The sequence below is a fragment of the Cupressus sempervirens genome, chromosome 10, assembly GCF_028749045.1.
Source record: "Cupressus sempervirens isolate cs-2001-9-10 chromosome 10, ASM2874904v1, whole genome shotgun sequence".
Lineage (NCBI taxonomy): Eukaryota > Viridiplantae > Streptophyta > Pinopsida > Cupressales > Cupressaceae > Cupressus > Cupressus sempervirens.
The window spans coordinates 900,493,552-900,521,396 of record NC_143127.1 but is presented as its reverse complement, the minus strand read 5'-3'; the positions used below and the strand labels follow the sequence as shown (position 1 = coordinate 900,521,396).

At 37.1% G+C, this 27,845-nt stretch overlaps 1 protein-coding gene across 1 annotated transcript; it reads right to left on the bottom strand.

Moving 5' to 3' along the window:
• Positions 1-3,884: 3,884 nt before the first annotated feature.
• LOC149536909 (uncharacterized) lies at positions 3,885-26,745 on the bottom strand. Its single transcript, XM_089806373.1, has 4 exons — positions 26,377-26,745; positions 26,147-26,272; positions 25,754-26,052; positions 3,885-4,080 (listed from the first exon to the last, which is right to left on the bottom strand). Exons 1-4 carry the CDS (start codon positions 26,659-26,661, stop codon positions 3,885-3,887), a joined length of 906 nt encoding a protein of 301 aa, XP_089662499.1. The 5' UTR covers positions 26,662-26,745.
• Between the last annotated feature and the right edge of the window lie 1,100 nt (positions 26,746-27,845).

Below are 27,845 nucleotides of genomic sequence, written 5' to 3'. Positions count from 1 at the left end.
TTGAGATTTGCATTATTTTTTAGAATTTTTTTGGCCATTGAGCTATAGGAGAGATTTTTTGCAAGTGAAGATTGGTGCTTGCTGGTGCAAATAAGATATTTGCATCATATTTAGAAGGTCAAAAAACCCCCAAATTGACTTTTGTTTCATCAAAATCAGACATCCAAGGTGAAATATAGTCATTTAATTTTTGGAGGCACGATGATGATTCAGGAAAAATAACAATAGAGGTGATTTTCAAACAGTGATATCTCCCTCATATGAACTCATATTTTTGAGCAATTTTTTTTGTTTTGGGGTAGTCATGATCTACACATTGGTGCATGAAGTTTGACATCTCTATTCCTGAATTTTTCTGCAACTCTAAAATCCTGATTTTTACCACTTCAAATGCTTAGTATGAGCTCATCTAAACACATAATCAAGTTCTATTCTTTTTGAAAGTGCATTTTTTTGTCTACTTTCTAGATCTATAATCAGATATAGGCTTTTGTGGATAGAAATACTATTTTAAAAAAAAGCCCTAAATTGGCAAGTGGCTATAGAGTGCCCAAATCATACGGTAGGGGGGGTTGATTGATCTCTTTTCCATTTTGGGGGGTTCATTGACTAATCTCATAGATTCTTGTCATACATGTTAGTTTGGTGTTAGACCACAGTTGACAACACATAACTATCACAAATGGAGTGCTTTGATACTTGATCATCTAAGAGACCATCAAGATGTGTTTCCTTATCTCTATTCATTGCCACCACATTTTGATTGGACACATTTTTTGTAACTTCGTCACTTGTTGTATCTCATAATGAGTAAGGATTCTTTTGCTCCTCTTAGAATGGCAAGTTTTCCTCATGATCTTTGGATGGCTCTTTGGGAAGCATATGGAGATCCATGTGTTCCTCCATTTCTAGAGGACATTCTTCATCTAGTCACTCCAATTATGGTACCTCCAACTCCACATGAAATCACACCTCCATATGCTCTTGTTGTTATTATTGATCCAGTTCCAACCATAGATGCTTCGGATTCAGTGCAGCAGGAACCTTCATGTCTTTCTACTTTACCTTCATGAGATGACTTCCTTCCAGACATTGCAGAGCTATTCGTGGAGTCTCACATTAAAGATGTGGGAGACATCATTGATGATATTCATCTTCTCTTTATTGAAGTCAATACTTCATCCGTTTCCATAGTGAAAGGTCCAGCATAGTAGGGTACATCACGTTTGCTAGCTCTAGCATCAGTAGATGACTTCTTGATAGATATTTCAGGTTTGTTTTTGGAGTTGCACATAGAATATTTGGGAGACTTCTTTGATGATACCATTTCTCTTTACTGAAGATGATCCTTCTACAGTTGTTGTGAGGGCTCACTTTAACCCGCATGTCCATTCTCTACATGATCAATCTTTATAGGTTGGCGTGATTGTGGATCCTTATGTACAATAGTTGGAGGAGGTCTCTTTCTCAGTTGAGGAGACAATTGACTCTATGAGATAGGTTCTACAAACATCCTTTTCAGATCTGCACTTGTTCTTTTTAGCACCATTGGAAGGGGTGACTATCAGCATTGACACAAGGACACTTGAGCAGGTTTCAAGGCCACCATACATCTTTAGGATTGTACCTTTTTCTTATTTCTTCCAAAGGGGAGGAACATCATTTAGTTGTCATGGATCAGCTTCTACATTGGAGCATTTCTCATTGATTGGCACCTTACATTTGTTGGAGTTGAGGAAAGCCAACTCTGAAGACGCCCAAGATCACTTGCATGCGAGAACTTGTCAAAGAGAAGCCAATGAGAGGAAGAACATGGAGCAAGGGAAAAACCCTAAATGGACATGAGAGACAATATGTGCAAACACAAGAAGAAATGTATTTACAATATGCACAATGCCTTATGTGATGTTATGTGATAATAGAATGAGAGAGAGGTCACTTATAAAGACCTCATGGAAGCTTGTAGAACAAGCTAGAAGGTGGTAGAAGATAAGGATGACAACTCAACACATATCCACAAAAGGTGGAACATGCTAGAAGGGAACAAACTCCCGTGGTGTCATCAACTAACCACTACATGCATTAAATACAAAATATTAAATAAATGCATTAACCTAAGTAAGCTTAAGTAAATAGAATAAATAATTAATAAATTAATTATTTACTCTAACACCCCCCCTTAAGTGCTACTTAGGGAAATGCCTTAAGCTCACAAAACTAAGATGAATACAGAATGGGTCTCGGCAATGAGGCCATTTTAGGTACCCAAGTACAATGCAAGAAAATGCAACCTCTGGAAGCGGGGAAAGAGAGAAAACCATGTGGGAAAAACCCTCCCCCAAAAAGAGGAAACCTACTGAAGAGCTGAAGAAGTCTCCAACTAGGGAAAATGTCCCTTAAAACAGTAACAAGGAGTGATCATGAAGAGCTGCAAATCTGTCAAACTACTGATCTGAAGAACCTCCATGGAAGAAGAAGGCATGAATCAAGCATGTCTATATGGTAGATGATCCATCTTACCGAAATGCATAGGTAGCCAGCCACTACAATCGCCTTGTATATAGGATCAACCACTGAATACATAGTTCATACTATCGAACCATCAAACCACAGATGCATTAGAATAACAACATAACCCCCCCTTAATGCAGACGGGGTGTGATGAAAGGCAACTGAGAAGGTGGGCCAAAGTCTCTTGCAGACGAACCAAGAATGACGAGAGAGGAAAAGAGGTACAGACACCTACAAAGACATGGTCAAACTGACTCTGCATGGGGCTAATGTTGTGGAAGGGACACTCACTTGACAAAGGGAGAATGCCTAAAACAACAAACAACAATCCCCCCCATGGTGCTTTATGAAAATAGTGCATGTACAACTGACTCAAAACAACATTCATGATCCTCGAAATGCAAAAGTGGCACTTTATTTTAGTGTGATACAAAAAAGTGCTTCAAAATGATAGCTACAATGATCAAAATAGAAAAAAAGCTGCAACAAAACAAAGCACAGCAAAAAACAAGAGAATCCATGCCAAGAAAACGATCCTCGGGGCCTAAGACACTCAAGATATCCACCATATAGAAAAAATGCCAAAACTATGATAGAAAGAGCAGGGGCCAAAAACTAAGAAAAAGGACCATATTTCTGAAAAATACACAGAACCAACTTTTCAGAAATATAAAGTTTTCAAAAAAAGGCATGGAACGCAAAAGATATGCTTTCCGAAGTCAAAAATAGGACTTCGGACTTGAACTAAAAAAATAGGCAATAAAAATGCATGAAAACCTAAAAATATCTACACCAAAGTCTCCATCTCAGAACCAGCTTTTCGGCACTTCTTTCAAATCGGAAAAATACCTTCGTATGCAAAAGTTATGGCCAAAAAACCACAAGTAGCTCCAAAACAAAACCTAAAGGAGAGGTGCAAGAAGGATGCTGATGCAGTGCTGACCTCATGCCAATGTTAGCAAATCAAGGCATTAAAATTGATGGCTTGGAGGCCATCACCGCAAAAAATAAGCCACGTGGTAGTGCCACATGGATGCCACATGGCATAGGAGATGATGTGGCAGGGGCCACGTGGCAATGTGCCATGTGGCAGACCTGCCAAGTGTTAGCTTTAGGTTCGCTATGACTGGGCAAAAAAATGTTGTCATTGCTAAGTAGGTGCTGACTTGCCTGCTGGCTGGAAACACGTGTCAGCAGTAGGGATCCATGCGACAGTCGTTGATTGACTGCAGCAGCTGACAGGTCCAGTGACGTAGAGCTGACAGAGTGTACCATGCAAGTGGGCGCAGAATTAGAGGTGAAACCAAGCAGAGCGGCCAGAGAAGATGCCTATCGAAGTGGAGACTGAGCTGAGCCACAGGTAGAAATAATGCTCAAGAGGAGCGTGGGCCGAGGCTGAGCCACCAATGACCGGAGGATGCACGGGCGGAGCGTGGTCGATTGCAGCGGTTCACAGGTGGAGCGCGAGTGGCCACTGAGTGGCGCTTTGGCGTTGCTACAACGGTGCACTTTTTATTTATTATTTTGAAATTTTTTCGCACTGTGTTCGTACAATCTGTACGGTAGACCCTGCAAAAAAAAAATTTCTTTGCCTCCTGGAGCTCTATCTCCAAAATCGAAAAGCTTTATATGAATCCTGACTGCAAACAGCCTTCTAGATCCAATGGTGATGTCTGTTTGACCCCAATGTGCTCCAAAAATTTTTTGATCCCCTAATTTGAAGAAAAAATGCACAAACAAATTGGGGTTTGTGACTTCAAATCACGGCTTCAAAAATCTTTCAACCAAGTAGCAGTAGGAAGGCTCTGATACCATGTTGTAGTTGAGGAAAGCCAACTTCAAAGATGCCCAAGATCACCTGCATGCGAGAACTTGTCAAAGAGAAGCCAAGGAGAGGAAGAGCATGGAGCAAGGGAAAAACCCTAAATGGACATGAGAGACAATATGTGCAAACACAAGAAGAAATGTATTTACAATATGCACAATGCCTTATGTGATGTTATGTGATAATACAATGAGAGAGAGGTTGCTTATAAAGACCTCATGAAAGCTTGTAGAACAAGCTAGAAGGTGGTAGAAGATAAGGATGACAACTCAACACATATCCACAAAAGGTGGAACATGCTAGAAGGGAACAAACTCCCGTGTTGTCATCAACTAACCACTACATGCATTAAATACAAAATATTAAATAAATGCATTAACCTAAGTAAGCTTAAGTAAATAGAATAAATAATTAATAAATTAATTATTTACTCTAACAACATTTGGGGGGGGGACTACCTTGTCTCCTTCTCTTTTATGGGGGAAACTTTTTCCTCTTATGGGGTTTTGTCCTTCTCCTACTTCTCTTTTGTATATACTTGATGTATGTCATAATGGAAGGATCTTGATTACTCCATCCATCCATGCATCTTATCTTTTCATCTCTCTTTTTGGGGGAGGGTTTTTCCCATGAGGTTTTTCCCCTTTCTCCATTTTATGAGAGATTACATTTGCATTATGTACATGGGTACCTAACATGGCCTAGTAGTTGGGACCCATTATGCATTTCATCCTAGTTTTTGTGAACTTAAGTGCATTCCCCTAAGTTTCACTTAAGGGGGGGTGTTGGTGTAAATAAGTATTTACTATTTGCACTTACTTAAGTTTACTTAGGTTAATGCATCATTTTATTATTTATCTATTATTCACTTAGGAGTATGTGTACTCTTGTGAGTTGTCATGTTGACAAAACAGAAGTTCACACCTCTTTTATGCACATGGTGTCTACAACATCTCCACTTGAGATACACCTTGTCATTCTTATCCTCTCATCTACAATGAAAGATAAGGTGTGTGCTTAGCTGCCATGCTTATCTTATCTCCTGGTTCTTTCTAGACCCATTCTAGATGCATCTTGAGAGGCCTTTATATATAGGCATTCCTAGTGTGTATGTATACAGAGCGATGTATGAGGATATTGATCATACTCTTTTTGGTCTACTGTTGTGCTTGTGTTTGAGTTCTTTGATCTTGGGTGAAATTAACCATAAGGAAAATTCTTATAGTATCACATTCATTTTTAATTCAATGAGAAGGATTAAAAAGTATATGAGTGTGAATTGAAGGCTACAAGTAGTATATGGTACAAAAAAGATTCTTCTATCACAGTGAGTTGATCATCACATTACAAGGAATGTCAACTAGGAAATTAGAGTTGTAGATCAAAGATCAACCACTAGATCATCCTAACAAATGTGTTTGTTAAATCCTTTAACAAGGTAGAGTTAACAGTATTTTACTAAATATCTTAACCGAATACATACTTCATTGTATATTTTTTAAATCCTTTCACAAGGTGGACCTCATAATCTTAATTGCTCCTAACAGGGCAGATCACTAGAAGTGATCAATTGTAAGCCTTAACAGGCCAACTTTATACTGTAGTACTAAAGCTTGTGGGTATCATCCCCACCCCATCTTTACTTTCTATTTGGAAGGTTTTTGGGTCACCATATATTGTTTCAAAGTGTTATGAATGTTTTACTGCTTTCATTCTTTCTTGCATGCAACTAGATCAGATTTTGTGATGATAGTCTAATTAGTGAAGTAAGTTAAATTTTTATTGGTATCCTATCCTATCTTAGTAACCTATCCTATCTCATATTTTCAATAATTAGTATCTAAGCTTCTTTTGTTTCTCCCAAAAGAAGTTTAACAACTTGAGAAAAGATCAGAGGCAACAGAGGTATACAACCTAGAAAAGGCTATTGAGAATGATGAGTTGGATTTGTAATTGACCACTAGAAATCTCAGAAAATAAAATTAGCATCTCTCTCAATATTTTCAAAGAAGGAAGGAACTAGTAGAATATTGAAGAAAGAATTGAAGACTTATGTCTAGAAAGAAATTCAGATGAAGCTGATGCAGTAATCAAATATCTACTTGAGAACAATCTTACTCTCCAAGAAGAAGTTAGAAAGCTAAAAAGAGAGCAAGAAATCCAATCAATTAGATTTTGTGAAGTCATGAAATAAAAGAAAAAATCCAAAGAAGAGATAGAAGGAAAGAACAATGAAATCAGTCAACTATCCCTTCAACAAGCAGATTTTATTGATCAACTCACTAGTGCAAATGAAGAACTCATGAATCTAAGATCAGAGAATGAAAGACTTCAGAATGATCTCAATATTGAAAAGAAAACCAATGAGAGGATGATGAAATCTCAATAAAGCATGAATTAGTTAAATGAAAAAAATTAATATAGACACAAAGGTAAAGTGGGATTACGTTATACAGAAGAAGGAAAATCATCCAAATAGGGAGCTCAAAAGAATAAAAGGCCTACTTGCAATCATTATGGTAAGATAGGTCATACATCAAAGAGATGTTGGAGCAATTGTAAACCTAAATTCAATGAGAAGTGCTACAATTGAAATAAGCATGGACATCGTGTAAGTGAATGCAAAGGGAAGTCTAAGTTTGAAGGAAAATGTTATAGTTGCAATAAACATGGACACAAATCTTCGGAATGGAAAACCAAGAAGTTGAACCTAGTAGAATAGATTGTGAAAGAAATATTTGGATAGGACTACAACATATGGTGTAGATATCACTAATATGGTGAGTTTGGACACATTGGAGAAAATTGTGTAAAATATCACATGAGGAAAAGAGATACTACAAAAAGATGTTTTATTTTTATAGAACTTGGACATCTTGCAAAGAATTGTGTGAATACAAGAAGAATTGAAGATGATAAGAAAGACAAAGCTGAAAATATCAGAAAAAAAATGAGGCAACAATGGGTACCAAAATCTCTAGAGAATGCAAGCCCAGGTCATAAAGTGGATGACACCCAAATTAGTGATTTGGGTGACTCAAGAATTTTGACTTAGTTCCCTATGGGAATAATTGGAACTGAGATTTAGAAGCAAACATCCCTCATTAGTTCCATCTAGCAAGAAGAAAGATCCATATTAACATTCAAGATGCATAAGGATCAGCAAGTGATTGGGAAAGTTTAAGACCTTACTATTACAAGCTAAGGTTGTCGTTGTACCAAAAGATCGACTTGATAATACCTGATACAACCACTAGAATTATAGAACACACAAGGTGGTTAATCCATGTCACAAATCTTGAAGGGGAATATTGGCAGTTAGTCCAACAATCCCCCCTTAGCGTTACCCGAGGAGATTCAAACCTGTTACCAATCTTTGATACCACTTGTTACAAGCTAGGGTTGTCATTGCACCAAAAGATCAACCTACTAATGCTTGATACAACCACTAGACTTATAGAACATAGGAGGTGGTTAAGCCATGTCACAAATCTTGAAGGGGAACATTGGCAATTAGTGCAACACTTACCGAGCTAAGTTGGGTTGCAAGACCCTACTGAGCGAGGTTGTGATGCACTAGAGCATTGAATGAAGACACCAAGTTATTGATGACTCTACCAAGCTATGAATGTCTCCCGAGCATCAAAATCAAAATTGAGTGCAGGACAGTCTGTCACCAAGCTAGTATATGTACCAAGCATTGATGGTGATTGAAAAGAGGAAATTCATTAAAAGGGAGAAATTGAATTCATTTTTTCACCCCAAATTTATAGAGTTATTTGTAAAGAATGAATTCAGAGTCTTCGAGAAAATTGAGTGTTTGTTGTTGAAGAATTCTCAAGTTTTCAAAAACCCTACCAAGCATGGCATCTTTGAGCAGAAAAGCTAAGAAAGGATCAGAAATGTTAGTTCATGGAGTGGAATGTGAGTTTCCTACATTCAAGTTGAGTCCAACAATCACAGAGGTGCTCAACCCAGCTCGTGCACAGTCACAAATTCTACCTAAGGTATTGCTCATACTTGATATCCATTCATATTACCACTATTCTATTCAAGAACTCAGTACTCATGAGATGAATGAATCGTTAAATGAACTATGTGTGAATGGTGTATTAAAACTTGAGCACCAACATTTGGAAAGCAAGGTTTTAATGCATATTTCACATATGCCAAGGGACTTTCAAGCTAAATGGATAAAAAATATCTTAATTTGTGTTCACAATTGAAAATTATGATTAGGCCAACCCTTTCATATTACAAGAAAAATTATTCACAGAATCACTAGACTACCAATGCTAAACAAAGAAAAAAACCTTAGGTCAGGTTGAATTGGCTAAAAGAGCTCTTGGCAAGTGGGATAACTAACATGGAGCTAAAGTTTGGAATCCACTGAATTGTTCACAAGGTTTATAACTCTAGTTGATTAAATAGAGTATCATGTGAAGTAGTTGACATGGATTACAATGTGGTGAAGAACACACTGTCCTTCAACCTTGCAAAGTTGTTGTTGAATCTATTCAACAAGAATATGGAGAGCATCAGAGGATCAATAAATAACCTGTGTAAGTTTGGTTCCCTTTTGACATTTTTATTTTTATTTTTTCAAAAGTTTTTCCCTTCCAAAGGTTCAGTAGTATAGAGGAAGGAAGTTCCTATTTTATACCAGATCAATGAATTTATAGTAGAAATGGGTGAGAATTTTGATAGCATCATGGATAACTACTTTGAAACATTCAAAGAGAAGATGCAAAATAGATTCAAAATACCTAAGAAGCTTAGAAAAGACTAAAAGGAAGATATATGTTTCATGGTTGACTATGATAAAGTGTGCATTCAGGCAGTCAGACCCATAGTAACATGGGTTAAGCCTCTACACTATGAGGTTAACATTGATGACACCAAGGATATTATAGAAGCTCTGCTAAATGAGCCTATAGATCCTAAAGCCACCTATTTCAGAACATATGATGAAGCAAAGGAAAGAATTGAGCTTGAGATCAAGCTACCTTAGGTAGTGAAAAAAGAAAGGAAGAGGATAGAAAAGGTAATAAAAAATACAAAGCAAGGAAGCTCTACTCTCATATTGACATAAGGAAAAGGAGATGATGTAGAAGATGATGATGATGAGGATGAAGTAGAAGAATCTAAATCTAAGAATGAAAAGCCTCCCAAGAAGAAAGGGAAGGTTATCATAACCAGACCTATCAAATCCTTCCATGTTGTATTCACAAGAAGGTTAGCCAAGACCAAGAGAAAGTTGAAGATGGAAGAAGAAGAAGAAGATGAGAAAATTTTCTTTTATAAGACTGCTCCCACTCTTTAGGAAAAAATGAAAAGATTAGAAGAAGGTTATGGTATGAACAATTTCAAGCCATTGAAATATGAGACCAGGAACCCTGAGGAGAAGAAGGAAAATGAAGACATTCTTATATCAAAGTTGGTAAATGGAACTATTCACTAGATGAGCTCACACAACAAGTTCTAAATGCACTCTTGAAAGCAATTAAGCCACAATGGGATAGTGAAATGAAAAATACCAAGGACATCAACAAACAAACCCTAAGATAGCTTATGCAAAGTCTCAGCAACAAAGAGGTCAAAGAAGAATTGAAAAAGAATGAAAAGAAGCTTATACCCAAGTTCAATACATGTCATGTGATAATGAAAGATATTGAATCTATGGTAAATTTAGCCATTGCCACTTGGAATAACATTTATCAGTTGCATCAACCCAATGACTTTGTTATTCATGTTGATGACAACAAAGAAGATGTAGAAATAAAAGATGATGAAATAGATGATGTCAATATGGATGATTAGGAGCAAGAATGGGAAGCTACTGAAGGAAGCCTTCCAGAGATACAAAGCATATAGGAAACTAATGCAAAGAAAATTGCAGCAAAAGTCCTGGCTCATTTCCTCATTCTCCGAAAAAAGCCTTAGTGCAATTTGGCTCTAAGAAAGCTTCTACCAAGTTGGTTATGGATACCAATGCTACACCAAGTACCAAACCAAACTCTAGATCTATTTAGTTGAGTGTTACATTGTCTGAAATGCTCAATATTTCATCTATGGACCAGCAAGTTTCTCCATCTTTAGGCTTGACCAAGTAGCAACAACCAATTCATATTGTTAGTACCATTTCTACATACGTTGCTAGTCCATCTATTTCTACAATTTTTTTCTATTCCAAATGTATCCATAGCTAGTGCAATGATAGTTGAGAACAAATCTCAATCGAGCACTGAAGTCTTAAATAAAGGAAAACAAATTTTTTTTACCATTTTGAAACAAAGAGGTAAAGAAGAGGAGATTGATCAAGATGTGGATAAAGTTATTCCAAATTGGGATATCTCTACCCTCAACCCTAATCAAATGAATACCATAGGTGAACTATTATAGAAGAGAGCTAAGCAGTAGAAGCTTAGAGAATGAAAATCAAGTTCTTGAAGACATAAAGAGCATATTTATTCATGTTCTATGTATTGAGGTTGATGGAAAACAACTCATTCTGGACTAGCTAGCAAAAATTATCCACAAATATAATGAAGACTTGAAGGGATAGGATAAACTACTACAAAGATAAGAAAGGAAATTTGAAAATAGAGTGTTGGAACAAGTTGCACAAAGAATTGCAATTGATCAAGTAGAATTAGCTACTATTCTTGGTTCATTGGAAATATCTATTAGTAATGTTGTATCATTATTTGTCAAACTAAGTGACACATCTATCTTCACAAAGGAGATCAAGGATAAATTGTCCAAGATAGATGAAGATATGAAGAAAAATTCACACCAGCTATCACTTGACTCAAGTCATAGTTCTACACATTACTTAAAGATCAGATATCTAAAAAATTTGTAGGCAGAATTATTGAAGGAAGACGCCAGAATCTAAGCCACACTTGTAGAAATTTAGGGCATGATTCTTCCAAACATGGATGCATTACAAAAACACATTGCACATGCAAAGACTCTCATCCATGATGATAAGTTCTCCATAGTTGATCACATGATGGAATTATCAGCAGAAGTTCAGATTGCATCACATGCAAGTAAGGTGTTACAAGAGAATTGGGACAAGACATTGGTAATTATTCTGAAGGTAAATTCTAAATTCTTGTCCCATTTTGGTATTAACATATAGATATTATACACCTTTGGCATTTATGTCAAAAAGGGGGAGAGAAAGTATGAAATGAATGTGTATATGTATATCTATAAAAGGGGGAGAACAATTTTGATAAAAAGAGAGAAAAGTAATATGCAATGGTGGAGAAATACACTACACTCAATTTGTATGTACATAGGAGAGATATATGTATGGGGGAGTAGTACAATATTATAGAAATAAGAAGAAAATATCTTTACAAAAGCAATTTTGAAAAATTAGAAAAATAGAGTATGTTACCAAGCCATGGTAGCTGGAAGTCAAAACTTAGTTGAAGACACATAATGATGATAAAAAAAGTTTTGACTTATACTTTTGAAAGATCAAACTTTTGTCTTGATAAGTGTTTTTGTCACTAATGCCAAAGGGGGAGATTGTTGACATTAAGGTCAATCTATCTATCAGTGACTCAATACTTAGTCAATTGGTTATATTGCTATTGAGCTCTATAGTTGCTACCAAGCTTATCATTCAGTTTATAGTGTTTTTCAAGCTACACAGTGCGTATCAAGCTTCAGAGACAAGGTTCAGTGCAAACCGAGTGTAACAGAGGCTACCAAGCTATTCAGTGGAAGTGATGGAAACTCTAGTGTTAACTGAACTATGTAGTGTTAACTGAGTTCTCCAATGTTAACTAAGCTTTGTAGTGTTAACTAAGTTAACCAAGTTCTACAGTATCTCTTGAGCTCGTAGTGTTAATAATGTGAATATAGTGTTGACTGAGCCATGGAGTGTCAACCAAGTGATTCAGTGTATGTTGAGTTTCTCAGTGTTCACTGAGTCACTAGAGCTGACCGAGTTCTTGCTACTTGGAAGTGATCAATATGGACCATGACTCTACTTCTATCAGGTGCCAAAAGATGTCAACTATTGACAGTGGTTTCCAAGTGTTAGAACTTTACAAATTCTATTTTTGGAGCCCGAGCTTTAGCAATTGGGCCGACTTTATGAATTATAATTAATTTAGTATTGTAGCCAACTCCAATAATAACTTAATTGATTGATATACAAATATGATATATTATATCACATCCATTTGTAATTCGATGAGAAGGATTAAGAAATATATAAGTGTGAATTGAAGGCTACAAGTAGTATATGGTACAACAAAGATTTATCTATCACAGTTAGGTGATCATCACATTACAAGGAATCTCAACCAGTGAATCAGAGTTGCAAATCAGAGATCAACCATTGGTTCATCCTAACCAATGTATTGGTTAAATCCTTTAGCAAGGTAAATTTAACAATCTTTTGCTAAATCTCTTAACCGAGTACATACTTCATTCTATGTTTTGTAAATCCTTTTACAAGGTGGACCTAGCAATCCTTATTGCTCCTAGAAAGCTAGATCACCAGAATTGATAAATTGTAAGCCTTAATAGGCCAACGTTATACTGTAGTACTAAAGCATGTGGGTATCTGATGCAGGAGCATCTTGCATGCGAACATTAAATTATTAGGAAAAAAAAAAAAAAAGAGAGAGAAAAAAGGGGGGGGGGGGAAAGAAAAAAAAAAAAAAAGTGTGGACGAGAGAGAAAGTGACGAAAATGGAAGGAAAATAATTAAAAATAGAAAATAGGAAAAGTGGAGAAAAGAGAAATCTCTATTTTCAAGGTGCATGGGTGGCATAAATAGAAAATAATAAAAATAGTTGTCATTCCATTAATCGAGGTGTGTAGGTGGCATCTTAGAAGTTTGAGGAAAGTTCCTTAAATCATGCATTTAATCTTTGTTGTGATCCACAAAAGAAATGTAATTTTCTAATTGGGCCACATAGTGGTGCTTAGTTGTATTTAGGTGGAAATTCTAGAAGGTTGTAGATATTGTAGAAGGTTGTGGAGATTCTAGAATGTTGTGGATAAATCATGCCTTGGGTGGTAAGTGCCTATTTAAGAAAGGCCTATTATCATTTGTAATCAAGTTGAAGAAATGGAAGCTCTTCTAATGGAAGTTCGAGAAATAGAAGCTCTTCGGATGTAATTTCTTGTAGAAGCTCTTAGAGAGAAAATATCTCTTATATTGTAAGAATTTGGAGTCTTTTCATTTGGAGGATATTATAATGAATTTCAAGTATTAATGGAATTTTTATGAAGCATTTTGTCATCTCTCTCTAGCTCCATATTGTTTCATTTTGGGTTGTGAGTTGGTATGGGTGGTGTGGCCCGTCATCAGTGGTATCAGAGCAGGAGTTCCTGAGTGTGCGGACAGATCGCCGAACGTGAGGCAGTTTTCACCAGGACCTTGAGTTGGGTGAAGTTTGTGAAGAAGTTCTTGATTGTGTAGACAGAGCGCCGACTGTGAGGCAGTTTGCACAAGGTTCTTGTTTTGGATGAGATTTGTCTTCTGAAGACTTGATTATGGAGAAGAGAAAGAAGAAGATGACTTTTGTGATTGGATGGATTCTGAGGATTCCTCAACTTGAGAAATTTAGAGCAAGAAATCAACAATCATTGCTAGATGATTTGCAGAAGCAAGTGAATGAATTAGAAGCTGAGTTGCGGAAACAAAGAGCATGTCACCAGAAAAGAGATGTTGATAATTCCTTGGATGTGGAAAAGAAAGATGATCCAGTGGAAGAGCAAGAGGATGCAGATGAAATTATTTGCGAACCAGAAGTTGAAGAAGATGAACTAGAAGAGGAAGAGCATAAAGATGACAAGACTTATGAACCTAAAGTAGATCAAGATGATTTGAAGATTGCAGTAATGGAGGAGAAGTATAGTGCCTTAGTTGGAGATCAAGCAAGTGGAGTAGTTACGTGCATTGTTGATGACATAAAAGAGGCAAGCAAAGATGAAGATGTCAAACAGGTAAATTCTTATGAATCATGGGATGTTGTCTTTGATATGAGTTTAAAAGATATTAATGATGGTTTGCATGAGGATCTTGTTCGTGATGTATGGTATGCAAAGGAAGATTGGTATGGTGTTGCTGGATTTATTACAGGTGTGATTAATTCAACAAGATTGGATGAGGATGAGAGTTATACTTGGATAGAGTTCACTGTGAAGGAGTATTTTCAGAAGCAAACAGTTGTTCCAACTAGGTGTTGGAAAAGAAGAAGGAAGGAAATATATCGGCATCGGGCACTTGTTCCAGCTATGTATTGGAGGAAGAGAAAAAAAAAAAATGTCAACAGTGGCTACTTCATTTTGTGGATCCATATTCACAAAATTTTTCCTACCATGGGAGTCGGATGTAGGAGCATCATGCATCAGCAAAAAAAAAAAATGTGGAAGATTTGCATGTTGGTTTTCTTGTCCCTATTGAGGTGGAAACTTGTGGTGAAGATGAAGATGGTTCTATATCTCTCTTTTGACATCAAAGTGTGGAACACACTTTTCTATCTACCAAGGGAGTCTGATGCAGGAGCATCTTGCATGGGAAAATTAAATTATTAGGAAAAAAAAAAAAAGAGAGAGAGAAAAAAAGGGGGGGGGGGAAAAAAAAAGAAAAAAAAAAAAATTGTGGAGGAGAGAGAAAGTGACAAAAATGGAACAATTAATGATGCAATATGTACGGGTAGTGTGGCCCGTCATCAGTGGTATCAGAGCGGGAGTTCCTGAACATGCGGACAGATCGCCGAACGTGAGGCAGTCTGCACCAGGACCTTGAGTTGGGTGAAGTTTGTCAAGAAGTTCTTGATTGTGTACACAGATCGCCGACTGTGAGGCAGTTTGCACAAGGTTCTTGTGTTACACTAGATTTGTCTTCTAAAGACTTGATTATGGAGAAGAGAAATAAGATTACTTTTGTGATTGGATGGATTCTGAGGATTCCTCGACTTGAGAAATTTAGAGCAAGAAATCAACAGTCATTGCTAGTTGATTTGCAAAAGCAAGTGAATGTATTAGAAGTTGAGTTGCAGAAGAGAAGAGCACATTACCAGGAAAGAGATGTTGATAATTCTTTGGATGCGGAAAAGAAAGAAGATCCAGTGGAGTATCAAACATGTGGTACAAAAGAAGAGCAAGCGGATGAAAAGGAAATTATTTGTGAACCTAAAGTTGAAGAAGATGAAAGAGAAGAGGAAGAGCATGAAGATGGCAAGATTTATGAACCTGAAATAGATCAAGATGATTTGAAGATTGCAGCAATGGAGGAAAAGTATAGTGCCTTCATTGGAGATCAAACAAGTGGAGTAGTTACATGCATTGTTGATGACACGAAAGAGGCAAGCAAAGATGAAGATGTCAAAGAGGTAAATTCATATGAATCATGGGATGTTGTCTTTGAGATGAGTTTGAAAAATATTGATGATGGTTTGCATGAGGATCTTGTTAGTCATGTGTGGTATGCAAACAAAGATTGGTATAGTGTTGCTGGGTTTATTACAGGTGTGATCAATTCAACAAGATTAAATGAGGATGAGAGTTATACTTGGACAGAGTTCATTGCAAAGGAGAAATTTCAGCAACAGACACTTGTTTCATCTAGATGTTGGAAAATAAGAAAGAAGGAAATATATTGGCACCAGATACTTGTTCCAGCTATGTGTTGGAGGAAGAGGAAAAAAAAATGTCAACAGTGGCTACTTTATTTTGTGAATCCATACTCACAAAATTTTTCCTACCATGGGAGTGGGATGCAGGAGCATCATGCATCAGCAAAAAAAAAAAAAATGTGGAAGATTTGCATGTTGGTTTTCTTGTCCCTGTTGAGGTGGAAGCTTGTGGTGAAGATGAAGATAGTTGTATATCTTTCTTTTGGCGTCAAAGTGTGGGACACACTTTTCTATCTACCGGGAGAGTTTGATGCAGGAGTATCTTGCAAAAATTTATTATTAAATTTTTTTTTAAAAAAAGGGGAAAAAAAAAAAAAAATTTGTAGAGAGAGAAAGTGACGAAAATAGAAAGAAAGTAATTTTAAAAAATAGAAAATGGAAAACAAAGGAGAAAAGAGGAATTTCTATTTTCAAGGTGCATAGGTGGCGTAAATAGAAAAATAATAAAAATAGTTATTATTCCATTAATCAAGGTGTGTAGGTGGCATTTTAGAAGTTTGTGAAAAGTTCCTTAAATCATGCATTTAATATTTGTTGTGATCCATAAAGCAAATTTAATTTTGTAACTGGGCCACATGGTGGTGTTTAGTTGTATTTAGGTGGAAATTCTAGAAAGTTGTGGATATTCTAGAAGGTTGTGGATATTCTAGAATGTTGTGGATAAATCATCCATTGGGCGGTAAGTGCCTATTTAAGGAAGGCTTATGTTCATTTTTAATCAAGCTCTTCAAGTGTAAGCTCTCAAGGTGAAGCTCTTCGAATGTAATCTCTTGTAAGGAAGCTCTCAAGGTGTAGTGAACAAGTTCTTTGTTATAAGCTCTTCTAGTTGGAAGCCCTTAGTGAGGAATCTCTCTCATATTATAAGAGCTTGGATTTTTTTCATTTGGGACGATATTGTAATGAATTTCAAGTATTAATGGATGCTTTATGAAGCATTTTTGTCATCTCTCTATCTCCATATTGTTACATTTTTTGTTGTGAGTTGGTACGGGTGGTGTGGTCCTACATCAGTGGTATCAGAGCATACCTTTGTTAGTGGTAGCAGAGCATACCTCCATCAAGTGGTATGAGAGTTGTACCTTGATGTTCTCCATGTCTATATGGAGGAATCTTTTAAGCAAGGCATATGAGCATTTCTAAATCAAGCTTGGAGAAGCTTGAGAAGTGGAAGCTCAAGGAGTAGCTTGAGAAGTGGAAGCTCAAGGGGAAGCTTGAGGAGTAAAAGTTCGAGAAGGAGAAACTTGAGAAGTGGAAGATTTGGAAGGAAAAGCTTGAATGTGTGAAAGTTGGAAGGTGTGAAAGAGAAGGAGAAAGTGAAGAGTGATTTTTCCTGAGTCTGTGGACAGAGCGCCGAATGTGAGGTAGTTTACAACAGGATTGTGATGGAATTGTGAGTGTGTAGACAGAGCACCGAATGTGAGGCAGTTTACACTTGGATCTTGGATTAAGTTTGTGAGAAGAGCTAGTGGCTGTTGTTTAGAAACAAGGAAGTTTCTTGGTGGCTTGCGAGCACAAGTTGAGATCTCGAAGGTTTCTACCAGAGTGTGGATCTAGACTAGCTTGGGATTGGGTTGGATCTTGAGAGATCTTGCAAAAATGTTATTGTAATTACTATTGGATTTTCAAGTATAATAAAATTGTCTTCATATTGTTGCATTCTTGGTTATGAGTTGGTAAGGGTGGTGTGGCCCTTTGTCAGTGGTATCAGAGTGTATCTACATTAGTGGTATCAGAGCAGGAGTTCCTGAGTGTGCGGACATATCGCCGAACGTGAGGTAGTTTGCACCAGGACCTTGAGTTGGGTGAAGTTTGTGAAGAAGTTCTTGATTGTGTAGACAGAGCGCCAACTATGAGGCAGTTTGCACAAGGTTCTTGTTTTGGACGAGATTTGTCTTCTGAAGACTTGATTATGGAGAAGAGAAAGAAGAAGATGACTTTTGTGATTGGATGGATTCTAAGGATTCCTCAACTTGAGAAATTTAGAGCAAGAAATCAACAATCATTGCTAGATGATTTGCAGAAGCAAGTGAATGAATTAGAAGCTGAGTTGCGGAAACAAAGAGCATGTCACCAGAAAAGAGATGTTGATAATTCTTTGGATGTGGAAAAGGAAGATGATCTAGTGGAAGAGCAAGCGGATGAAGAGAAAATTATTTGCAAACCTAAAGTTGAAGAAGATGAAAGAGAAGAGGAAGAGCATAAAGATGGCAAGATTTATGAACCTAAATTAGATCAAGATGATTTGAAGATTGCAGCAATGGAGGAGAAGTATAGTGCCTTAGTTGGAGATTAAGCAAGTGAAGTAGTTGCATGCATTGTTGACGACATGAAAGAGGCAAGCAAAGATGAAGATGTCAAAGAGGTGAATTCTTATGAATCATGGGATGTTGTCTTTGATATGAGTTTAAAATATATTAATGATGGTTTGCATGAGGATCTTGTTCATGATGTATGGTATGCAAAGGAAGATTGGTATGGTGTTGCTGGATTTATTACAGGTGTAATTAATTCAACAAGATTGGATGAGGATGAGATTTATACATGGATAGAGTTCATTGGAAAGGAGAAATTTCAGCATCAGATACTTGTTCCAGCTATGTGTTGGAGGAAGAGGAAAAAAAATCTGTCAACAATGGCTACTTCATTTTGTGAATCCATATTCACAAAATTTTTCCTACCATGGGAGTCGGATGCAGGAGCATCATGCATCAGCAAAAAAAAAAAAAAAATGTGGAAGATTTGTATGTTGATTTTCTTGTCCCTATTGAGGTAGAAGGTTGTGGTGAAGATGAACATGGTTCTATATCTTTCTTTTGACATCAAAGTGTGAGACACACTTTTCTATCTACCAGGGGAGTCTGATGCAGGAGCATCTTGCATGGAAAAATTAAATTATTGGAAAAAAAAAAAAGAAAAAAGAAAAGAAAGATTTACATGCAATACATGAAAGAGGACTCCTCACATCATAGCAATACATCAGTCCAAGCAGGAAGATCAGTCCAAGAATATACAGAGGAGTTTTACCAACTTTTGATTAGAGCGGGGCATGTAGAAGCAAATAAGGAGAAGGTTGCTCGTTATATCAGTGGGTTACGACCTAGCATCCAGGAGGAATTAAGTCTGGTAAGAATGACCAGTGTTGAAGAAGCATACCAGTTTTCCCTACCAGTTGAAGAGAAGCTGAGTAAAAGGTTTGAAGGAAGACAAAGAGGGCGCGGTCAAGGAGCAAGGCATATGAGCATTTCAAATCAAGCTTGGAGAAGCTCAAGGAGTAGAAGCTCAAGGAGTAGCTTGGGAAGTAGAAGCTCAAGGAGAAGCTTGAGAGGTGAAAGCTCAAGGAGAAGCTTGAGAAGGAAAAGCTCAAGAAGGTGAAGCTTGGAAAGCTTGGAAGGCTTCAAGGTGTGAAAGAGAAAGAGGAAGTGAAGAGTGAGTTTTCTTGAGTCTATGGACAAAGCGCCGAATGTGAGGTAGTTTACAATAGGATTGTGATTGAGTTGTGAGTGTAGACAGAGCGCCAAATGTGAGACAGTTTACAGCAGGATTGTGATGGAGTTGTGAGTGTAGACCGAGCGCCGAATGTGAGGCAGTTTACACTTGGATCTTGGATAAGGTTGGAAAAGAGCTAGTGGCTATGGTTTAGAAACAAGAAGGTTGCTTGGTGGCTTGCAAGCACAAGTTGAGATCTTGGAGGTTTCTACCAGAGTGTGGATTTGGACTAGCTTGGGTTTGGACTGGATCTTGAGAGATCTTGTAGAAATGTTATTGTAATTCAAAATAAGAGTTTTCAAGGTACAACTTTGATACCACTTGATAGAGGGCCACACCACCCTTATCCGCTCACAATCAAGAAAGAAACAATATAGAGACCAAGAGAAATAAAAAAAATGCTTCACAAGAAATTTTATTATACTTGAAGATCCTTACAACACCCACAAGATGATATCAAGCTTCTCCTTGAGCTTCCACTCCTCGAGCTTCTCCCTTGAGCTTCTACTCCTCAAGCTTCCCTCTTGAGCTTCTACTCCTCAAGCTTCCCCCTTGAGCTTGATTACAAATGATAATAAGCCTTGCTTAAATAGGCACTTCTAACCCAAGACATTACAAACACAACCAATGTGGGATAAAAGGTAAATACAACTATCTTTAAATAAATATTAAATTCTCACCCAAATACAACTAAGCACCCAACAAATATTAAATACATGATTTATCCAAAACCTTCTAGAATTTCCACCTACACACCTCGATTAATGGAATGACAAATATTTTCCTATTTATGCCACCCATGCACCTCGAAAATAGAAATTCCTCCTTTTTTTCTTTTTCTCCTTTTTCCCTTTTTATTTATTTATTATTTCTCCTCTAATTTTTGTCACTTTCTCTCTCCTCTAGATTTTTTTTTTTTCAACCTTTTTTTTTTTTTTTTTTTTCCAATAATTTTCCCATGCAAGATGCTCCTGCATCAGACTCCCCTGGTAGATAGAAAAGTGTGTCCCACACTTTGACGCCAAAAGAAAAATCTACCACCATCTTCATCTTCACCAAAGGCTTCCACCTCAACAGGGACAAGAAGATCACCATGCAAATCCTCCATACATGCATCACTTTGTCAAACACCAAAAGCTCAACCATCCAATTAGCATGCTCACCCCTAGGAATAAATTGAACATAATGCTTCATCAAAAAACCCTCATCCACATCAACAACTAGTGATTTCACACCCATAGCAACTAACCCCACATCAGCAACAACAAACTCCATATCAGCACCAACTTGTAGATCACCATCAATACATGCCAAACTCTCAACACCAGCAACCTCATTGCTCACAATAAGATGCTCTGCAATACATAACTCACCTCCAACAACCAGATCATCCATGACCAAGTGCTCTGCAACATTCAAGTCACCACTAACATCAACTAGATCATCCATGACCGAGTGCTCCACAATCTCCATGTCAGATTCAACCAATTGATCATGAAAACCAACCTCCATCCCAACATTAGCAAGGTTAGGAATATCCTCAGCAACAACCTCTATTTGCTCTACAGGTTTTGCATCAGACTCCACAAACTGATCAGCAAAACCATCCTCTTCCACCTCAACCTTGTGATGCCATCTTCTCTCACGAACCTCCTTAACTTGATCAGCCAATCTATCATCCAACCGAGAAATCATCTTAGAAAAATTCCTCTCCACTATATCATGGATTTTCGCAATCATCTTAGGGTTCAATCCTCTTGGAGCCATCTCCCAAGATCTTCGTAAACCCTCTGCAACAAATCCTTCCCACGCTCCTTGTGACAACCAAATTGTTTGCAAGTCAGATCACAACCTGCCACCTCACACGAACAATTAGGAACCACATCACAAGTCTAGGACCACAAATTTGCAATCCACAAGCTCTCTATGATCATGCCTCAACAAGTTCAGTCTTCCATCTCTGCATCCATCAATCCATCTGCATGTCCTCCCAAGGTCCTGGTGCAAACTGCCTCAACTTTGGCGATCTGTCTACACGCTCAGGAACTCCCAATCTAATAAACTTCACCCAATCAAAGTCCTGGTATAAACTGCCTCACACTTCGGCGATCTGCTTGTACACTCAGGAACTCCTGCTCTGATACCACTAATGTAGGTACACACCACCCTTACCCACTCACAATCAAGAATGCAACAATATGGAGACCAAGAGAAATAAAAAAAATGCTTCACAAGAAATTTTATTATACTTGAAGATCCTTACAACACCCACAAGATGATATCAAGCTTCTCCTTGAGTTTCTCCTTCCACAACTTCTACTTCTCAAGCTTCTACTCCTTGAGCTTTCACCTCTCAAGCTTCTCCTTGAGCTTGATTAGAAATGCTCATATGCCTTGCTTAAATAGGCATTTACCACCCAATGCATGACTTATCCACAAGCTTCTAGAATTCCTCCACAACCTTATACAACTTCCACAACCTTCTACAATATCCACAACTTTCTACAATATTCATAACTTTCTAGAATTCTACCCACACACCTCGATAAATGGAATGACAACCATTTATTTTTATTTGTTTCTATTATGCCACCTATGCACCTTGAAAATAGAAATCATCATTTTCTTTCTTTTCTCCCTTTCCCCTTTTTAAATTTTTTTAAATTATTTCTCCTCTAATTTTCATCACTTTCTCTCTCCTCCACAATTTTTTTTTTATTTTTTTCTAATTTTTTTTTTCCCAATAATTTTCCCATGCAAGATGCTCCTGCATCAGACTCCCTCGGTAGATAGAAAAGTGTGTCCCACACTTTGACGCCAAAAAGAAAGATCTACCACCATCTTCATCTTCACCAAAGGTTTCCACCTCAACAGGGACAACAAAACCACCATGCAAATCCTCCACACCAACATCTCAACCGTCCAAGAATATACAGAGGAGTTTTATCGACTCCTGATTAGAGCGGGGCATGCAGAAGCAAATAAGGAGAAGGTTGCTCGTTATATCAGTGGGTTACGACCTAGCATCCAGGAGGAATTAAGTCTGGTAAGAATGACCAGCGTTGAAGAAGCATACCAGTTTGTCGTACGAGTTGAAGAGAAGCTGAGTAAAAGGTTTGAAGGAAGACAAAGAGGGCGCGGTCAAGGAGGAAGGGGAAGCGGTAGATCATCTGGAGGCCGCAATGAAACTCAAAAGAAAAATGAAGATGAGGGTACTAGCAGGAACCAGAGGAATGAGGGTTTCAACCGCTCCCGTGATCAAGATTTTGGAAATCAAAGAGGAAGAGGTAGAGGACGTGGACAAGGAAGAGGAGGCTTCCGTGGTACCTGTTTCCATTGCAATGAAGAAGGTCATCGTGCCTTTGAATGCCCTCAACGACAAGGAAGGACAGATAGGAGAGCTGAGGGCCAAGCTAGGGTTTCTCATGTGGATGAGGATGCACAATCATCACATTCAGAGGATGCAAAAAGAGGAGAGACCTTGGTAAATGAAAGAGTCCTACTAAGTGGTGAAAATGAACCAGGACAACAGAGGAGTTTGTTCCGTACCAGATGCAAGTGTGGGGATAAATGTTGTGATGTGATCATGCATCAGTATCATCCCCACCCCAGTTTTACATTCTATTTGGAAGGTTTATGGGTCACCATATCTTGTGTCAAAGTTTTATGATAGTTTAATTGGTGAAGTAAGTTAAAGTTTTACTAGGTCCTAATTAACCGCTCCCCTCTAAATAACCTAGCTTATCTTATATTTCCAACACTTAGACCCTTCATATTTTAACTTCCTAAAATGGGTCTTATCTTTTCTTTGGTCCCTCTTCAATTTGAGATATTGAATTTCTCACTGAAATAGAGAATGAGTGTGTTCTCTTCCTCTGAATGATTTTGCCAAAATTAGGTAAGATTAATTGGTGGTCCTCAAGTGTACCAAACCCCTAAGAAGGAACTTTCCTAGAGAGGGAATTGTGTCTTTCAACAAGCTAATTAGAAATCATGATCTTATTATCTCTAAAATTTGACAAGGGAAATGTGATAGTCATCTTGGACAAGCAAGATGACATTGCCAATATGTGTTCTTTCTTTTGTGACCCTATTATCTATAGAATTCTCTTGTGCAACCATTTATGCAAGGTTTTTAGGCATGGCAAATTTTTAGTGACTTGTTTCTCCTTTGATGAAATGAAGAAAAATATTTTTGTTGCATCTAAGAAGCGAGTCCTTGGATAGTTGGAATCCCCAAAATTCACAAAGAGGGTCTCCCTTTTATTCTCATTATGCCCATTGTAGGCTCTGCCCGCCTAATAGATTGTGACCTTCCTCTTCAACCTCATCTAGACTCATTCATCAAATATTCTTCTCATTTTGATCAATATATCAAGGACACTATGGTTAATGATAATTGCCTCTTAGTTTGTTCTAATGTTGTCTCTCTTTTTAACAAGGTCCCCATTGTGGGTGCTATAGAGCTTTTTGGCCATAAGGAAAACATTGAGAACATATCCTTAGTTTATTTTTTCTTTAAATCTACTTTTTAAATCTTTAAAGTTTTTACCTCTTAGTAGGTTGATAAAGTTCACCTATAATAGCTAACCTTCTCAAGTAGTGTCAAAATGATGTGGCTCTATTATCTCATGCCTCAAGTCCAAAAGGTAAAAGAAATATATCAATGACACAAACATTTGTTGACCCCACAGTCATGACATACACATATATAATTACACACACACATATATACACACATACACACAAAGACATAGATGTGTGTGTTTGTGTATATACTCTCACACACATGTATACATACATATTTGTGTATATATATTTACATACATACAAATATGTGTGTGTGTGTGTGTGTGTGTGTGTAGAGAGAGAGAGAGAGAGAGAGAGAGAGAGAGAGAGAGAGAGATCTTCCACTCCATCACATTTACCATGGAGCTAGAATCTAGTGGACAACTCCCCTTCTTGGATGTACTTCTCACCATGAAACCAAATAGCTCCCTAGGTCATTAGGTCATTTACAAAGTACCCCACATTGACCTTTACCTCAAGTCTTTTATGCATCACTTCCCTTGCCAAAAAGTGGGGACCATCAAAACCCTTATCCTTAGAGCCTTTTGTATTTTTGATGAAGATAGCATTTACCAAGAGCTTAAGCATCCTTGGCATACCTTAAAGCTTAAGGATTATTCTAGCAAACAAATTTCTAGAGCCATTATACAAGTTGACTCTTGTTTCCTCTCTAATTCTATCCTTCCTCCTCTAGTGGATCCTCATAGTATGACCTTGCCTTATATTGGTGGACTCTCCTATAGACTATCTAAAATCTTTTCTAGAAGAAATGAATTTGTTTTGGTTTTAGGCCCCTTTTCTTGGTGAAGAGTTATGTGCCCCTCCAATTAAAGAGCCTAGTGAAAACTTCTTGAAGCACTATTTCAAGTATCTTATTCATTCAGTAGTCCTTATATAGGTGAAATAGGTGATTTCTTTGCTATTAGAATGAAGGAGCACAACACTGATATTAAGCATGAGTGAGTGTTCAAATCCACCCTCACAAATCTCTTTCTAACCACCAAGCACCATAGATATAGATATATACAATGAACACAAATTGTAAAATATACATAGTTGTATGTTTATATATAGATATCTAATATTTTGTTCATTTTTGTTTTCTTATTTTAGTTTGTTAAATATTTTTTATGCAACTTATTTTTTATTGGTCTAACTTTATGTTAAGGTTTTTATTTCTTCATTACAATCTTTTTTTATTTCCTTATTTGTGGATTCTAGTTATTCACATTTTCTTTCTATATTTTCTTTTTTGGATGCCACTTTTGACTCTTCTTTACCTTTCTTGCCTCCCTACAACTACTAGCCTCTTTGAGATAATTTAAGTTTACAACTATTTTTATTTTTCTCTTTTATTTTCTCTAAAAAAGATAGATATAAACTTCAATCACAGATTTCTCCCTTTTAATTTATATTTTTATTATAAATTTTTTTTTTTTTTTTCAAAATACTATTTATTTGTAGATAAAAAGAACCAACCTAAAATTAAAAAACAAATGAAAGCAAAAGAAAAAAGAGTTAGAAAATTTAATGTAAAAGTGAACATCTAAACTATTCTTGAAATCAAATTAGACGATTAAATCCTAATAGGAATATCACACACTTTCAATTAATACGATCGTGGGACGCAAGCGAGTGTGTTATAAAAACTTAAATTGAATGGTAGTGTGCGCCAAACCCAAACCTGGAGAGTCGTCCCTTGCTGATGTAATCAGAGCACATGATCGCCCCCTCCACTATCATCTGAACCGCTCCGCGTAGCCTCTCCTTCTCATCGGGCATCGCGTTCCTGAAGACCTTGAGATCTTTCGCAAGGTCAACAATTGCTTGCAAAAGGTCGATACATTCGGAAACATTAGATGTCACGGTCACACATCTCTCCAGTGCAGATGCAACCACCGACAGACCCAAGAACACCCAGTGGGCTTCCCCGACCTTCTTCAGCCCTTCCAAAGCTAAGACTCCCATTTCCTTAGCTATGTCCTGCAAATGAAAATGAAACAAACTGTTGTTGTCAATTACAAATACTTAATTCCTACACTTGAGGTTACACTTACGGCCAAGCAACATCCAGTACCGTGCTGGTTAATTTTTCAGCTTCGGTTGAAATGGTGTCGATAAATTGAGCAGCCAGAGTTGTGTTGGAGGCTACACAAGTCAACACAGAAGAGGAGGTTGAGGATGACGCCTCTTCTGAAGAACCCTACAATAGTCAAGAACCACACACTTTTCTCAGTTGAAAATTCATTAATAAGTCATGAACCGAACCTACATAAGCACTGTTTCGAGGGTTGGGGCCGTAGGTACCTTGATCCTGTGTAGATGATAATCAACGAAGCGGATGAGCGGCTCGATTTGATCAGCTGGATCAACTTGTTGAATGCGAAGGTTGAGGGAATCAATGGAAAGAGGGGGCGCCGATGCGGTTGGAACAGTAGGAGGTGAGGAAGGCATATTGTTGATGGGTGGCTGAGGATCATCATGCAGAGAAGAGCCCACCGGAACACTAGGCGTAGACAACTCCAAGGGTTTTGGAAGGGGTGAGGACGGTAGACTGGAAGACCTTCTCAAACACTTGCAAATGTTACCCATGTCTCCCGGTGACTGCCAACAAAAATTCTGAAATACTAAAGCAATAACTGAGGCGAAAATATGATGAGAAAGCAGGTTGTTATGTGTATATTTAGGGCCAATATTATTCAAAGTGAATGCCCACCAAATGAGCATATTATTATAAATTTATTTTCTCAACGCTCGGCGATTGCCGTTGATTAAGCCTGCGTCATGTTACTTATCATCATTTCTATTAAAATTTATAGACATCACTTTCAAAATAAGAATCATTGGTTGGTTTCAGTAAAATGATAAAATGCCCAACCAATATTTATGCAAGTGGATAATTGAACAGCAATGTAGATTCAGTATAATAGTCATACTTAATAATAATTCAATAACTCATGTTCTCACTTCTAACATGCGCTGCTCCATTAATTATCGAGATAAATTAAAGTATATTTTTATTTTATTATTAATAATAATAGTTTAGTTTTATCAATGGGCTTGTAGTCCTTCACCAACAAATCATTTGACTGTAATCTTGTCTTGGCTCGGCAATAGCATTTTAATTATTAATTATGAGTGTTATTATTATTATTCATATATCGAGGCCTCCTCAAAATCATTATTATTATTATTTCGTTTGAATGAAATAGCAGAAAATATCCTTTCTATATTGGATTAAATATTCACAACTTGCACGGGTGACAACCAAAGCGCACTCATGTTTAGCACAGTATCAATATTTTATATAATCGAAAGATACCTTACCTACTATGAAATGACATTTCTTTTAAATTCATGTGTATGATAGGACACACCTCATCAATATTTTAAATCGATTCAATAAAATTAATAATTAAATGACTTTTTCATTTGGATTTAGGATTTGTGTAGAGAGAATATGATTTTAATAGCTAAATATATATGATAATCTCAATAATGGATCTCATAAGTGTTTGAAAAGGACAATATCAAATTAGTATAATACCTATATTTTATATAAATGTAAGCTTTTGTCAACTTATTATCAGGCTTTGTGCAATTAATACCCTACTTACTATTTAATAACAAGATAGTAAGTTAGATAACATGAATAAGAAATTGGAGCTCTACAACCCCCTTGAGTTTTTGTATCTGTTTTTTTTCAAATTTGATGACTATTTCCAGGGAGGACTCGTCCTCCCCCACTGTCCCCATGGACTCTATGCCCTTTGTCC

Excerpts from the sequence above, each read along its gene's own strand:
- LOC149536909 (XM_089806373.1), bottom strand. The coding sequence starts at position 26,661 with ATGGGTAACATTTGCAAGTGTTTGAGAAGGTCTTCCAGTCTACCGTCC. Across the intron at positions 26,273-26,376 it reads ATCATCTACACAGGATCAAG|GGTTCTTCAGAAGAGGCGTC; the intron begins GTACCTACGGCC and ends TGACTATTGTAG. Across the intron at positions 26,053-26,146 it reads CTGAAAAATTAACCAGCACG|GACATAGCTAAGGAAATGGG; the intron begins GTACTGGATGTT and ends TTTCATTTGCAG.